The sequence below is a fragment of the Echeneis naucrates genome, unplaced genomic scaffold (assembly GCF_900963305.1).
Source record: "Echeneis naucrates unplaced genomic scaffold, fEcheNa1.1, whole genome shotgun sequence".
In the NCBI taxonomy this organism is placed as follows: Eukaryota; Metazoa; Chordata; class Actinopteri; order Carangiformes; family Echeneidae; genus Echeneis; species Echeneis naucrates.
In genome coordinates, this window is record NW_021780168.1 from 425,104 (window position 1) to 441,604 (window position 16,501).

Genomic DNA, 16,501 nt, shown 5'->3' on the forward strand with positions numbered 1-16,501 from the left:
TAAGCTAAAACAGTGATCTGTCTGATGAAACCTTTTGGATGATATGAGGTCATTGATAATGCTGCCTGTCCTCACTAGCTCCTCCTCTGTGGTGACCCCCAAACAGGACACAACCTCAGTATCATGACATTAATGCTACAAGGATTCATTTCAGCTTCACTTTAACAGATTGGTTTCAAACATTTATGTGACACACAGTCAGGTCGTGTCCTCTGTGTCTTTGCAGTTTTACAGACGCACAACAAAACAATACAAAAACAAATGTTTTTAGATTTAAGTTCTGCTTTTGAAGCTGTACTACTGTAGCTGTACTACTTCCGGGTATGCGGCCTCGTATAGTTTCATCTTTCATTTGCATTTCTGACCCTCGAGTAACTTCTGAGGTAGGTTGATTAAATAGCTCCCTCTTTTTATTGTCCACTGTATATATTTTATCAGAGGTTCTTTATGATGCGTACAATGATCTTTATTTGCATGTGCAAAGCGAATTCTATGTATTTTTATCTTGGCAGACGACCGATTGTCTGCTAGTTTGTTAGTACGACTTTGCTGGCTATGAAAGTATCTCCAGGACTTGGCTTGTGGAAGACTCGTGATTTCAAAAATCAGCTGTGAAAAGCAGTCTATCACCACTATGCACGCTGACTGCTTGTGTCAGCGTGCATAGCGCTTCTAGGACATCTTTCTGCCATTCTCTGCTCCAAACATTTGGACACAACTTTGAGGTGTTAGAAAATGTGAGACGTGGCATTATTGCAGCGAAGCTGGCAAAGTTATGTGGTAGTGTGGCCGAGCAGTCCAAGGCGCAAGTAAGAGTAGCAAAAAAAAAAAAAAAAATGTCACAAAGGTTCTAATGACATCAAAGACATCAAAGAGCTCATGACCTCCACCATAGAGTGCACACTGTTAATGAAGCACTGAAAACCAACAAAACTAATCAACTAATTCATGCATTTTCGGTCAGAGTGGCGCTGAGGAAGCGTGTTGGGCCCATAACCCCAAAGTTGATGGATTGCAACCATCCTCTGCTGTTCTTACACACTGGTATTACAGGTGAAGCGAATAAACAATTTGAAATTTCCTAAATAACTTTTTATCTCTCATTTCAGCTTTAAGAAGCAATGCCTGGTATCAAAGGCGTTCATGTGGGAGACATAGAATCTGTGATGTGTTACACTAAGTGACTTCAACTCCATAATTCAAAAACATAGTTCAGGGATTGTCTTTGAAAGGACCCACAATAGCTGCTGAAAACCCAGGATTGAAACAGGGACCTTTAAGGCTCTTTCAAATGGGCTATTTCAGCACAGCACACCATGGAGATGACTTCTCATTATGGCTTCTGTCCCTGGGTGGGCTTGACCCCACCCAGGGACAGAAGCGTGTTCGGTTAACAGCCGAACGCGCTGACCTACTGCGCCACAGAGACATGCTATTCCACCTAGAATTATCCTAAATGCCTGACCTTAGGTACATTTTGACTTATCTCTAAATATCTTTGAAACCTGTTGATGTTGTGAAAGGGGCGTTTTCCCAAAGCTTAGCTTGCATGCTAGGATGCTACCACAAGGGAGTTAGCTCAAATGGTAGAGTGCTTGCTGAGCATGTGAGAGGTAGTGGGATCGATGCCCACATTCTCCACAAGACTTTAACTCTTTATTAGAGACACAACAACAAGTGAACTAAACACAGCAGTTCCCTGGGTGGGCTTTGGAGCCTTTTGGTTAACAGAAGCATAATGTGACATGGGTGTCATTACTGCTGTGAAGGTGGTATTTTGGTCAAGCAGCAATTCATTCTCTCGTCTCTTCAAAGGGTGGGTTCAAATCCCATTGCTACTAATTACCTCTATTCCTCTGAATGTAACCTGTTTACAACATCAGTTGAGTGTGACGACTGAGCTCTTAGTGTAACACATCACGGGTTCTAGGTCCTCCACGTGAATGCCTTTTATAGCAGGCATTGCTTCTTAATGCTGAAATGAGAGATAAAATCTCAAGTCCATAGCACTCTGCTCGGCTTTTTCAGTTTTCAGTTGATCAGTAGATGTGGATTGGACCTTGTATCTGCTATCTGGGGCTTTGCTTGGTTTCACCTCCTCAGACAAGGTTGACGTTGGACCAAAATGGTTCTAATGACATCAAAGAGGTGAAAAATGTTGGTCCAACTGCGTTGTTTGACACACATCAAACACCTACCACATCGCTCACCTACCAACTCAAGAGCCGAGAGGAGGATTCATCAGACAGTTTTTCTTTTTACTCGCTGCAGTAGCTCAGAGCCTCTGTGGTTAGGTGAAGGTCCAAAGAGGATGTAGCTCAGTGGTAGACGTTCATCAAACCAAAAGGCCACTCAAGGTAGAACCACTGCTCAGTCTAAAGACCAGACCGTGTTCCGACCACATCTTAACCGAGTGGTTAAGGCAGTAGACTGCTAATCCATTGTGCTCTGCATGCATGGTTTTGAATCCCATACTCGTCGGTGTTCAGCTCACTTTTGTCTGTCCATGTTGCAGCCTCCTTGTTAGAGTTATCCTAAACATCTGCCTTTTGGTCCATATTGAATGATCTCTAAATATCATTGAAACCTGTTGAAGGTTATTGTAAAAGGTTATCTGAATGTACTGTATCTGCTTTCAAAGATGTTGTCAGGTCATTCTGTTTTTTTGAAACAGATTGAAATAGCTCAGTTGGCTGATAAGTAGTTTCTTTAGACCCATAGTTACCCAGCAGAACACTGCCTCTGCCAGCTTGCCTTCTTCCACCCTGACCGGTCTGCAGCTGCCTCATACACAGCTAACTGCAATCCACTGTGTAGCTGACACTGTATTATCAAAGCTACCATCAACTTCTGTTTCCTCATCAGAGACTGGCAGAATGAATGTGATGCAGATTTTTACAGAACAACATCAACAATTAATAACTCCACAACGAGACTGTGTGACGTCACTGGAGATCAAAGGCATTTCCTGTCTTTCATTGATCTCCAACGCTACACAGATGCGTACGTCACACTCTTGTTCACGTTTGCTTCAAATGGTTGAGCGCATGTGCACAAAGACGCACAGAAATGTCACTGGACTGATCATTGTAACTTTGTATTATCATTGTATCTGATAAGTTAAGGACCATAAACTTTCTATAAAAGTGTATTAGCAGGTTAAAAAGTACTGAGACTTCCACCTGCAGTCTATGTCCTGTGGGAGTATGGAGCCATCCCATCATTATATGGCAATAAGCTGAACTTGTTTCTGGTGGGTGTTGGCGTCCAGCAACTGTGCTCTGTGTCCCATACTTGGAGGTTGTCATGGTCTCCAGGGTTACAGTCCTTTTCGTTTTCTTATGGTGTATTGTGGTAATCACTTATTCTATTCTGTCCATTAGGACTGCTCGACCTGAAGTCCACCCATCTTCAGACCTTCAAACCGCCCATCTTTGTTTTTCTTGGTTATACGGGGGGGGCTCTGTCTTGGTTTTTGTATTGGCTGTGGTTGCCTGAACACTCTGGCTTTATGTTGCTTCCCTTTCCCTGAGACAACTACAGGGTGTAACAGAACTGTGATGAGGAAAGGTTACAGGTCTGTAGCTGGAGGAGATCTATAGCGCTCATTGGATCAGTTCACAGCTGAGTGTGAAGCAGCAGAGACGAGGATCAGCGCCTCTAAATCTGAGGCCATGGTTCTCAGTAGGAAACTGATGGATTGCCTACTGCAGGTGGGGAATGAGTCCTTGCCCAAAGTGAAGGAGTTCAAGTATCTCAGGTCTTGTTCATGAGTGATGGAACGCTGTTGCTTTGGTTGAAGAGAGCTGGATGGATGCAGACAAAGTTCCATTACTGTGAATAATGCAGAGAAAAGACTAACCTTCCTCTGGCAAAAGTTAAACTGCAATGGCTAGGAATCGAACCCAGGTCAATTGCTTGGAAGGCAGCTATGCTTACCACTATACCACCATTGCATGTGGGGAGGTAAAATCACAGTCCTTTTTAATGAAACTGGTTATTATATGAGGCTGGCTCAAAGTAAACTAATCATCCCTCAAGAAAGGAGAAGGCCTCAGATATGCCTTTCTTTCTTTCCATCCTCTGGTGGAGGCCACGAGAAGAGAAAAAAATGTACAGTGTTCCCATCCAAGCTCTAACCAGGACTGACCCTGCTTCACTTCTGAGATTGAATGAGACTAAAACTGTGTCCGGTTAAAAAAAAGAAAAGGAATTAAAATTATTTGTTTACAGTTCATGGTCACAAGGTGCCAATTCCAAAAGAGACAATATTTCTTCCTCGCTAACCATTACACCATGGAACCACAAGGAGGCAGCTGAGGGTCTGCTGATGGTGTCCTGAGGTGACAGCAGTTTGTAGTCCCTATTATATTACAGAGTGGAGTATAACAGAGTGTCACTTATTTAGTTACCCGTTTTGTTTCAACAAGAATTTGGTTCGGGTGTCATCAGGGGAAAATACATGATGAACAGCAAACAATATTTGGCAAGGATCATGTAGATCTACATACTGTAGGGTATCATCAAGATCACAGGTTGGTAACATCACCTGTGAGCAGAGTGGAGCAGTGGAAGAGTGCTGGGCCTAAAACCCAGAGGTGGATAATGGAAACCATCCCCTGCTAAGGCAGTGATGTAAATAACAAACAATGTTCTATGTTGCTCAAAGTGAAATCTACATTTTACTGCATTCTCACACTGCATGGTGATGTCAGCACAGTTGTGCTGTCCCTTTCCTCTACATTGGTTTCACCAGAACCATGAAATATTGTTTGAGAGTTTGTGAGGTTGGATGCTGCACGCTGACTGGTTGTGTGTCCAAGATGCTTCAAGGACATCTTTTCTGCCATTCTCTGCTCCAAACATTTGGACGCAACTTTCAGGGGTCAGAAAATGTGAGACGTGGAATTATTGCAGGGAAGCCGGCGACGATATGTGGTAGTGTGGAACTGTGGATGGCAACCTGCCGTTGATCTGACAATGATGCAGAAACCTTTACCTCGTTGTTTCTCTTGTCTTGTGCAGCACGCTGCCTACTGCACCAACAAGGCCTGGAAGGCGAGTAACACAAGACAGTCAACATGTCTCTGTGGCGCAATCGGTCAGTGCCTTTGGCTGTTAGCTGAAAGAATGGTGGTTCGAGCACACCCACAAACATCCTGTGTTATAAACCCATATGTGGACAGGATATCTGTCTGTCTAGTGGAAGACTGGGATTTTGATTCCTAAAGGGGAATGAGCTTTGTGGCTCTGGAGAAAGTCTATAAGGTGTATAAGGTTGCATGATGATTAACGTTGAGCTATGAGCTGTTACAAAAATATAAAATCACTCTCACAGATATAAGAGATACACAAAAACACAAAGTTACAATTAGCAGTCCAGGGGCATTTCTGTGCATCTTTGTGTGCATATGCTCATCCATTTGAAGCGAACATGAGAGAGTGTGACGTATGCATCTGTGTCACGTGGGAGATCAATGAAAGACAGGAAATGCCTTTGATCTCCAGTGACGTCACACAGTCTCGTTGTGGAGTTATTAGTTGTTGATGTTGTTCTGTAAAAATCTGCATCAGTGAAACGTTCATTCATTCGCAAGGACATCACGTATATTGTTGGAATAGAAAATCTTATTTTTTCTGTGTGTGCTCCTGAGAAAGAGGCTCATGTGCTTGATGAAGTGAATCAGCACAGCTTCTGTCAAGAACATCTGTTTGTTGCTGACAACATCTGGATTGCAGATGACACATCAGCTCGTCTGCAGTGGTCTAGTCCCAGGGTGATCTGCTGATGCTTAAGACGTTATGTGTCTCACCAGAGAACTCTAGATATACACTATAGAAAAACACACTTACACACACTATAACGCACAACACCTTCCTCAAAAACATTGTCATATGTTATATTATACCATTATGCCATTTCTTATCTGAACATTGTAGACAAACATAACTGTGTATCTGAGCATGTGTAATAATGTTTTCTAATAGTATTAAAAGATAAAGGCTCATTTATTTGTCCCATATTGTACATCGCATCATATAAATCAAAGGTCATTGCAGCCTTGTAATCTACCAGATATGGATTATTACTGTCTGTTAATGATTGACTTCAATTTATTCCAAAGTTCAGAGCTGCTCTGGTATCAGATTTTCCTTTAAGTCATATTCAGTTTTCCACAGAGAGCTCAGACTGTGTTTGGATCAACAACTTTTGAAAACCTCCTGCTGTCAGATATACATGTATATATTGTCTTTATTTTTTTCAGAGAAGCTGCAGTTAAAGTTCACCTTCACTCATCAGCTGCATGAAGATTAGTTCGACCATCAGGTAACGTAACCAACAGCCTTCATCCTGTTTGTGTCAGTGAATGTTGAACTGATTTAAAAATAGATTGTAAAGTCAACAAAATGCAAATATTAAAAGATTTAGCTGCAATAATATAAAACACATAAAATGCAGAACTTCACTCATCACTCGACTCCTCCAAATAAAAAAGTGACATATTATTGAGGAATTGATATTTTCCAATTTTATTTGAAAACTGACTTTTTGATGCTCATATTTGGGGCCATGATGTTTATTTTCAACCAGCTACCTTCTCAGATATATAAACAAGAGTAACTAACTGAGATGGGCTGTTGAAGAGTTGAAGAACATGACACAAAAATAGGGAGATAGTAAAAGTGATAAAAGAACCCAAACTGGTCAGTTCTGTTTAATGTTAACTATTAAAGGAAACTGTTCAATTTAAATGTTGCAGTCAGTGAATGCTTTAATCGTGATGATGAGCCAGCAAACTCCTCACAGCTCAGGCTCAGCTCAGTTCAGATTCAAGGTAAAGAGGGTTGGTTGTGGATGATGTGGTCACTTATTAACAAGATCTCTTAAACTGTTTGTGATAAAGACAAGAACTCATAAATTTACTGCTGACATCAGCTTCATATCAGTTAAACCAGCAGAATGTTATCTGATAATTCACTTTAATGTGTTTCCAACAAACAATAATAACAATGTAAAAGGTTATAAACCTTGTAAAAAGGTTATGTGGCTTTGTTATAAAACAAAAAAAGATCTGTTTTTCCAATAAAGCTACAAGATATATTGCAGAATTTTAGTAAAATATTAACAGCAGAGATTATAAAACTACACTATAGCTGTTAATACAAACATAACTTGTGGGGGATGTGGTTTTAAAAAAAACAAAAAAAACAAGATGCTTCTTCTGGAATTTACTTGATGTAATTAAGAAATCCATATTTCTGATGGCTCCATCTGTTGGAAGAACTCAAAGTGACAGTATTTCTTAGCTGTGAATGATTTGATGTGATGATTGTGTAACTTTTCCAGCAGGTGGAAGCTCAGCTATGAATCAGTGTGAGGACAGAGAGGAGGGAGCCCCTCCCTCTAAAACCACTCTGTGTGGGGAACATGAGAGTCAGACCAAAGCTCAGAGGTGAGATGAGGATCTCTAACTGTCCATCTGTCAGAGCTCAGCACTCAGATCACTGCTCCATCATTATTCACTCTCACTGTCACATTTTTTTACACCTGAACTTTTTCTGCTGCTCTTTTGTTTGCCCTTGTTTTCACAGGTAGCTCAACCAGCATGTAGAGATATTATTATTGATGATCATGATGAGAATCATAATAATCTTTGTTTTGTGCTTTTTAATCAAAGTAACAAAATGTTTCATGTGAGTCAAATGATAAAATAATCTGAATGAGTTGTGGTTATACAGATGGAAAACTTGATTATCATAGTTTAAATGAATCATTTTCTGCTCAGTTTTTTTTTTTTTTTATATTAATTATTTTAACCCTCATATGTTTCTACTAGTAACAACAGATCAAGACCAGATTCTGCTGAACTGAGCTGCATGTCCATGAAGAGTGATGGGTCTATGGATCATCCTATTGTCTTTAAGGGAGGACAACAGTCTGCTGGATCCAGATGTCTGTCCATGAAGAGTGGTCGGTCTATGGATCATCTTATCAAAGAAAAAAGGTTGTTGTCTGATTCATTAAAGGTATCAAAGCTTGTCTATCAGTTTCTCTGGTGTTCATAGAAAACTCCTGGAACAAACTGTGTGTTTGTGTCTTATCTCCTCAGAGTTCAGTCTGACAAACATCATCACACAGACCTGGACTCCATATTTATGGTGTGTAAATGTTCATCCAGTGACTACAACAGACACTAACAAAGACTTGAGTTTAAAGCTGCACTCTTTAAACTAGTAGAGCTTTACTCTGTGACAGACAGGAGTTGAATTGGGATTGAACAGGTTTGGGGTGGGAGAGAGTGGGAGAGGACTGGGAGTTGTAGTTCACCACAGAGCAATAATCCATCAGCCTCAACAGATATGTTCTGTATGAATATGGTCTGTTGGAGACTTTTACAAAACATTTCTGCTACTTCTTGTTCATCTACAGTGAATCTTAAAGAAAAGTTTATTCTGTTTTTCCAGATCATTTCAGCTGTGACTTAATAAAGACCAAAGTTTTGGCCAGGGTTTAAAGATGGAATAATTCATCAGTGGAATTGTTCAGGTGGTCTGATCCATCTTCAGTCACAGTCACAGTTAATACCCTGAATGTTCACTTCCTAAGCTGATGCGTTGAAGAGCTGTATCAGTTTGGTCTTCATGTGATGATCAGGATCTCTGTGTTGTCAGAATGAAAACGCAAATTTAATAAGTTACACCAGTGAAGTTAGTTTAGTGAAGTCAGCAGGTCTGAATCTTTCTGTGGAGCTCTGGAAAGAGACGTGGCTGCAGATGATACAGCAGCAGCTAAAGTTGAACTCTGCTGACTGATGATCTGATGCTTTGATCCATCAGTTTATACTGAGAGTGACCTTTACACAGGATGTTATTGTGTTCCAGCTGCTGGAGGAGAACATCGTCTGTTTTGTGACGAACGAGCTGAAGAAAATCAAAAGATGTCTGAGTCCAGATTACCCACAATTCATCAAGAATGAGAATGATGAAGTGGATGAAGAGCAGAGGAGGAGCAGAGAGGCATTTCTGAAGATCACAGTGAACTTCCTGAGGCGGATGAAGCAGGAGGAGCTGGCTGACTGTCTGCAGAGCAGTAAGAGGATTTAACATGATGTACCAATCAGACATTTACTAAAGTCTCAGGCGACGGAGAGAAACATGATCATATTCTATATATCATATTCTTACTTATTCATGGAAGAAGTAAACATCAACCTTGTTGTTTTCAATCGCTTTTTTTTTTTATTCAGAAAGTCGTGCTCTAGATTGTCAGCGTAAACTCAAATCTGAGCTGAAGAAGAAGTTCCAGTGTGTGTTTGAGGGGATCTCTAAAGCAGGAAACCCAACCCTTCTGAATCAGATCTACACAGAGCTCTACATCACAGAGGGAGGGACTGGAGAGGTCAATGAGGAACATGAGGTCAGACAGATTGAAACAGCATCCAGGAAACAGGACAGAGCAGAAACAAGCATCAGACAAGAAGACATCTTTAAACCCGCACCTGGAAGAGACCAACCAATCAGAACAGTGATGACAAAGGGAGTGGCTGGCATTGGGAAAACCGTCTTAACACAGAAGTTCACTCTGGACTGGGCTGAAGACAAAGCCAACCAGGACATAGAGTTCACATTCCCCTTCACCTTCAGAGAGCTGAATGTGCTGAAAGAGAAGAAGTTCAGCTTGGTGGAACTTGTTCATCTCTTCTTCACTGAAACCAAAGAAGCAGGAATCTGCAGCTTTGATCACTTCCAGGTTGTGTTCATCTTTGACGGTCTGGATGAGTGTCGACTTCCTCTGGACTTCCACAACACTGAGGTCCTGACTGATCCTACAGAGTCCACCTCAGTGGACGTGCTGCTGACAAACCTCATCAGGGGGAAACTGCTTCCCTCTGCTCACCTCTGGATAACCACACGACCTGCAGCAGCCAATCAGATCCCTCCTCAGTGTGTTGACATGGTGACAGAGGTCAGAGGGTTCAATGACCTCCAGAAGGAGGAGTACTTCAGGAAGAGGTTCAGACATGAGGAGCAGGCCAGCAGGATCATCTCCCACATCAAGACCTCACAAAGCCTCCACATCATGTGCCACATCCCAGTCTTCTGCTGGATCACTGCTACAGTTCTGGAGGAGGACTTGAAGACCAGAAAGGGAGGAGAGCTGCCCAAGACCCTGACTGAGATGTACATCCACTTCCTGGTGGTTCAGTCTAAACTGAAGAACGTCAAGTACGATGGAGGAGCTGAGTCAGATCCACACTGGAGTCCAGAGACCAGGAAAATAATTAAGTCTCTGGGAAAAGTGGCTTTTGAGCAGCTGCAGAAAGGAAACCTGATCTTCTATGAATCAGACCTGACAGAGTGTGGCATCGATATCAGAGCAGCATCAGTTTACTCAGGAGTGTTCACACAGATCTTCAAAGAGGAGACAGGGCTGTACCAGGACAAGGTCTTCTGCTTCGTCCATCTGAGTGTTCAGGAGTTTCTGGCTGCTCTTCATGTCCATCTGACCTTCATCGACCCTGGAGTCAGTTTGAAGTCAGAAGAACCATACTGGCCATACTGGTTGGGAAACAGATTCTACCAGAGTGCTGTGGATAAGGCCTTACTGAGTCCACATGGACACCTGGACTTGTTCCTCCGGTTCCTTCTGGGTCTTTCACTGCAGACCAACCAAACTCTCCTACGAGGCCTGGTGACACAGACAGGAAGTAGCTCAGAGATCAATCAGGAAACAGTCCAGTACATCAAGGCAAAGATCAGTGAGGATCTGTCTCCAGAGAAAAGTATCAACCTGTTTCACTGTCTGAATGAACTGAATGATGGTTCTCTGGTGGAGGAGATCCAACAGTTCCTGAGATCAGGACGTCTCTCCACAGATAAACTGTCTCCTGCTCAATGGTCAGCTCTGGTCTTCATCTTACTGTCATCAGAAAAAGATATGGACGTGTTTGACCTGAAGAAATACTCTGCTTCAGAGGAGGCTCTTCTGAGGCTGCTGCCAGTGATCAAAGCCTCCAACAAAGCTCTGTATGTGCAAATAAATCCATCTAGTTTAACTTAATCCTGTTATTTAGTTGACAATGAAAAACACATTTTTGTAATTGCTTTCTCTTGTTTTGCTGATTCCTCTTCAGACTGAGTGGCTGTAACCTCTCAGACAGAAGCTGTGAAGCTCTGTCCTCAGTCCTCAGCTCCCAGTCCTCTAGTCTGAGAGCTCTGGACCTGAGTAACAACAATCTGCAGGATTCAGGAGTGAAGCTGCTCTGTGCTGGTCTAGAGGGTTCAAACTGTAAACTCGAAGGACTCAGGTTTGTGTTCAGTGGGTTTCAGTACCATAGCCGATACATTGTGTGAAACCGCCAAAATTACTTTTTTATACTGGTTACCAATTCACTTCAAGGTGACGCATTGGTGAAATACATGCTGATGCCCAATGAAATGTCTCTCCAACAAAATGCAGAGCTGGCGGTGGAAACACTTGAAACATGAGGAAGCAGCTGGGGAAGAATAAACTATTTTTAAAGGTGGATGATTGTGAGTCAGAGGTGTATTTTAGTACGTTCAAAAGTTTAACTTCTATATTTGTGTTCAAAAGTTGAACATTAATTTTTATGTTTATATTTTCTTCTGTTTTGTATTGAGAATTTTCTAACAAAAAAGGCAAAAAAAAAAATGTAAACAATGACGTTTTGCATGTTTTTTGACAGTAATTCCATGGTTTGGTTGATACTTCAGGTGTTACACATTCACAGTTAAATACCTAAATAAAGTACCTTTCAGTACGGGTACCACACACCGGGTCGCAGTACTGGTATCAGTTCAGCTATGAAAGTAGCCAACCCTGATGTTCAACTGATTCATATTGATTATACAATGACCTGCTAATTACTTTAAATAATGACTGTGTGTATATACACATATCACTGCAGTGTTCATGTCACATTATATGTTTTCTTTCTCTGTTTACTCTTCAGACTGAGTGGCTGTAACCTCTCGGAGAGAAGCTGTGAAGCTCTGTCCTCACACCTCAGCTCCCAGTCCTCTAGTCTGAGAGATCTGGACCTGAGTAACAACAACCTGCAGGATTCAGGAGTGAAGCTACTGTTTCCTGGACTAAAGAGTCCAGACTGTGAGATGAACAGACTCAGGTTAGTTTCAACAATTTTATATTAATAACCAGTATGTTACCTTGCTTAAATACTGAGTTTGTAAATAGTTTTTTTTTTCTGAAATTCCTATTCAGACTGAGACTCTGTAACCTCTCAGAGAGAAGCTGTGAAGCTCTGTCCTCAGTCCTCAGCTCCCAGTCCTCTTGTCTGAGAGATCTGGACCTGAGTAACAACAACCTGCAGGATTCAGGAGTGAAGCTTCTGTCTGCTGGACTAAAGAGTCCACACTGTGAGCTGAAAACTCTCAGGTCAGATTGCATGTTTGTGTCAAGGCTTTTTATATTTTTTTAGATTTAGATTTTCATCAGTATAAAAAGCTTCATGTTCCATAATGAAGCACTGATTTGATTCACCACCTGGAGAACACGAAATGAAACAAATCAAATACATGTTGCTGAGCCAACAGGTGCATGCTGTGTCATGCTGGCGTCCTCCTGGTGAATCCGCCAGTGGTGACTTCTATGTTCACTGAGGATCATTTACTTTTAGGGAGGTGGACACAACCTTTCTGCTGCTTTTGACATCTGCAGGGCTTAAAGTATTCCAGCATCGTCCTGGATCTCCAGCAAGTGTCTTTGAAAAAAAATCAACATTAGAAAAAACTAACCTGTTGTTGGAGGATATTGTCACGTTCAAGCAGTCAATTGATAGAATGAGAGTAACGCAGCTTTCCCTTTTAGCAACTCATCACTAGCCAATCAGAAGTAGGGTGGGGGGGGTCTGGAACAACTTGGTTGAGATCCAGCAGCAGGTGATGCTGCATTCTGAACAACTTGGGGGAAAAGAATTAGCTCTTAGTTGTTAAACTGGGAAATTACTGCTTCCAAAATAAACGTAAATGGCTGCTGCACATATTTTAGCACCCAGAAAACTATGGCAGAATGGCAAACTTATTTTTTCTCCTCCAAGTTAACCTTGGACGCTCGGGAATCAGAAATTTTGGATTTGGAATATAGAATTCTCGGTTCTGAGTTTTCGTGAACGCAGCATCCAAGCTGGCATTTTTTTTTTTTTTTTTCATCGAAGTCACTGTTTGAGATGATGGAGAGTAAGTTTGTTAAGCTAGGGGAAGATGTCCTAACAACAGACAAAGGACTAAGTGGCGCTGGGTGTGAATAGAAGAGAAGGGCAGAGATGACAAGCCTTTTGGTTATTTATTTCCTATTTTGTATTTCGAGTAAGAATGAAATAGTTTATTATTGCAACCGCCTGGGAAAACAGTCAGGCTCAGGATGCTGTTGTTTATCTTTGTGTTTGTTTGTTCTGCTGATTCTCTAAAAAATGGTAACTTGTTTAATTCATGCAGCGCATGAGTGCTTGTTGTTCCTGCTGCAGTGTCTAAAGACCTGATTATATATTATTTATCACTTCTCTTCATTTAGAGTTATTTTCTGGTTATTTGTAGCTGCACTAATGAAAGTAGTTATAACTTATACTCAGCTGTCTGCAGAGTGTCTGTTTATAGAAAAAGGAAAGTGTTGTTTTGGACATAAGGGTCCAGTGAAGTGGAGCAGATGACATGTTCTACTAATGTAAAAAGTGGAAATGTTTAGAGAAACACAAGAAACTTATGCAACAAAAAATGGACCAGACTCAGTGATCACCTCCCTAGCAACAAACTTTCACACTGCTCTATGTTCCCTACAGATAATATCCAACTAGGCCAGTGAGCGGTGATAGCTATCATGTCTTTGGGGTCATCAGGTGGAAACCTCCTTTCACCGGTGTTTCGTCTAGTTAGGCCCACAACACCTCCAGAAGGCTAGACCGTGAACACTGGCGTCCCAGAGTCACCCCCTAATGCCAGCCATCACCACTCCTCACACAAAGACAACTATCTCAAACAGCACTACTATCACCTACTCTGACCTCTCACCAACTGCACCAGTGAAAGCGGGGTGGGGATACAGACCCTGGTTCAGGTAGGGGGCATGAAAGTATAGATGATGTAGGAGGTGGAGGCAATACAAGCTGCATTAGTAGATTCAGCAACTAAACTCACCTAAATGGTCCTATACTCAAACAACACTCCAACCCAGGCCAGCTCACCTATACTAACTGCATGGTGTCAAAGAGGCACAAACACAAAAGGAACTATCTCAAGCACCACTGTCAACTACTCTAACCTCTCACCAATTGCACCAGTGAAAGCGGGGTGGGGATACAGACCCTGGTTCGGGTAGGGGGGAGAAATTGTAGAGGTGGAGATAAAAGTAGGGATGGGATACAGACCCTGGTTCGGGTAGGGGGCATGAAAGTATAGAGCGTGCAGGAAGTGGAGGCAATACAAGCTACACTAGCACACTAGCAGATTCAGCAACTAAACTCACCTGAACAGCCAAAGCCAACACTCCAACAAAGGCCAATTCTCCTAGGCTAACCGCATGGTGTCGAAAAGGCACAAACACAAAGAACTATTTCAAGCAACACCACTGTCAACTACTCTAACCTCTCACCAATTGCACCAGTGAAAGCGGGCTGGGGATACAGACCCTGGTTTGGGTAGGGGGCAGAAATTGAAGAGGTGGAGATAAAAGTAGGGATGGGATACAGACCCTGGTTCGGGTATGGGCAGGAGAGTATAGAGGGTGCAGGAGGTGGAGGCAGTACAAGCTACACTAGCAGATTCAGCGACTAACCTCATCTAAACAATCCTATATTCAAGTAAAATCAACACACCAACACAGGCCAACTCACCTGGACTAACCGCATGGTGGCAAAGAGGCTCAAACAGGCCACACCCCCACTTAAAAACACTTCCCCTTCCTGGATTTCTTCCTTTGCTTCTCCCTAGAGTCTGTCAATCTTAAGAGCTCCCCCTGCTGGGCCCCCAGCTACTATTACCTCTTCTAACCCAAATCCACTGACTAGATCTTACTGCCTCATCTGACATTTCCTTCACTATTTTCCTCACCCTCTGGCCGCTTCCTCCTAAATCCCTCAACATAGCAACAGCAGATTTTGCTACAAACCCTCTACATCCTACTTCCACTGGACAAATCCTAACCTTCCATCCTCGCTGCTCAGCATCCTTACCTAAATCTGCATACCTGAGCTTTTTCCTTTCATATGCTTCTTCAACTAAATCCTCCCAAGGCACAGTCAGCTCTATGAAATATACTTTCTTTCTACTCCTAGACCACAAAACTATATCAGGCCTTAGCTTTGTGCAGGCTATTTCCTAGGGAACAACAAGCTTTCCTCCTAAATCTACCTGCATCTCCCAGTCACTAGCATCCTCTAAACTGCCTTGCTTCCTTATTATCTTATTAACTTTCCCTCCTTCCTGCACAAACTGTATTGCAACTCTCTTTGTCTTAGACCCTCCTAAAACTGCCTGCTGAAGTATGCCTTTCCCATACAGTGCCACAGTGCTTAAACATTCCGGAACCCCGAGCCACTTCCTAACGTAAAAGCTTACTAGTCTTTCCATTTTCTCTGCAACAGATATGGGAATCTCATATACTGACAGTGGCCACATCAATCTAGGAAACAATCCAAACTGCAAACACCACAACTTCAACTTTCCTGGAAGTCCTGATTTATCTATTCTATCCAGTCCCTCAGCAATATCCTTCCTAAACTGCACTACCTGTTCTCTGTCATTCAAATCTGCCTTGTACCACCTACCTAAACTCTTTACTGGTTTTTCCCTAATTATTGGAATTGCTTCTTCATCTATTACAAACTTTCGATCACTTAATCTTCCTCTACTTATTGAAATACTTCTAGACTTACTAGGCTTGATTCTCATACTAGCCCACTTTAAGTTTTTATTAAGTCTCTCAAGTATTCTTCTCATACATGGCACCGTTGTAGTTATCAATGTCATGTCGTCCATATATGCCCTAATTGGTGTAAGGCGCATCCCATCCTGCCGCCTCTCTCCACCTACAACCCACCTAGAGGCTCTAATAATTACCTCCATTGCCATTGTGAATGCTAATGGAGAAATCGTACACCCTGCCATAATACCTTTTTCTAACTTCTGCCAAACTGTTGTAAAGCCTACCGTACTTACATAGTCTGATATCTTGGAAATAGCTTCTTACTAAATTGACAACTACTCCAGGCACTCTAAAATAATCAAACGCCTCCCAAATAAGACTATGTGGCACTGACCCAAATGCATTTGCTAGAATGAATATCACAAGAATATCACATGCAAATCTCTTTTCTCACTCTTGGCTGCCTGAATCTGATGCCAAATCATGCTAGTGTGCTCTAAACACCCTGCGAAACCTGGTATTCCTGCCTTCTGTACTGAAGTATCTATTAAGCTATTCCTTTCTAAATAACTAGCTAGTCTCCGTGCAACTACACTAAAGAAA

The 16,501-nt window shown here is 42.1% G+C and overlaps 1 protein-coding gene across 1 annotated transcript in view; it reads left to right on the plus strand.

Moving 5' to 3' along the window:
- LOC115038388 (NACHT, LRR and PYD domains-containing protein 12-like) overlaps positions 1 to 16,501 on the plus strand; it is a 32,420-nt gene that overhangs the window by 13,275 nt on the left and 2,644 nt on the right. The window contains exons 6-8 of the mRNA XM_029497225.1: positions 11,136 to 11,309; positions 11,976 to 12,149; positions 12,245 to 12,418. Coding sequence (XP_029353085.1) covers positions 11,136 to 11,309; positions 11,976 to 12,149; positions 12,245 to 12,418 — 522 coding nt within the window. The remainder of the gene's footprint in view (positions 1 to 11,135; positions 11,310 to 11,975; positions 12,150 to 12,244; positions 12,419 to 16,501) is intronic.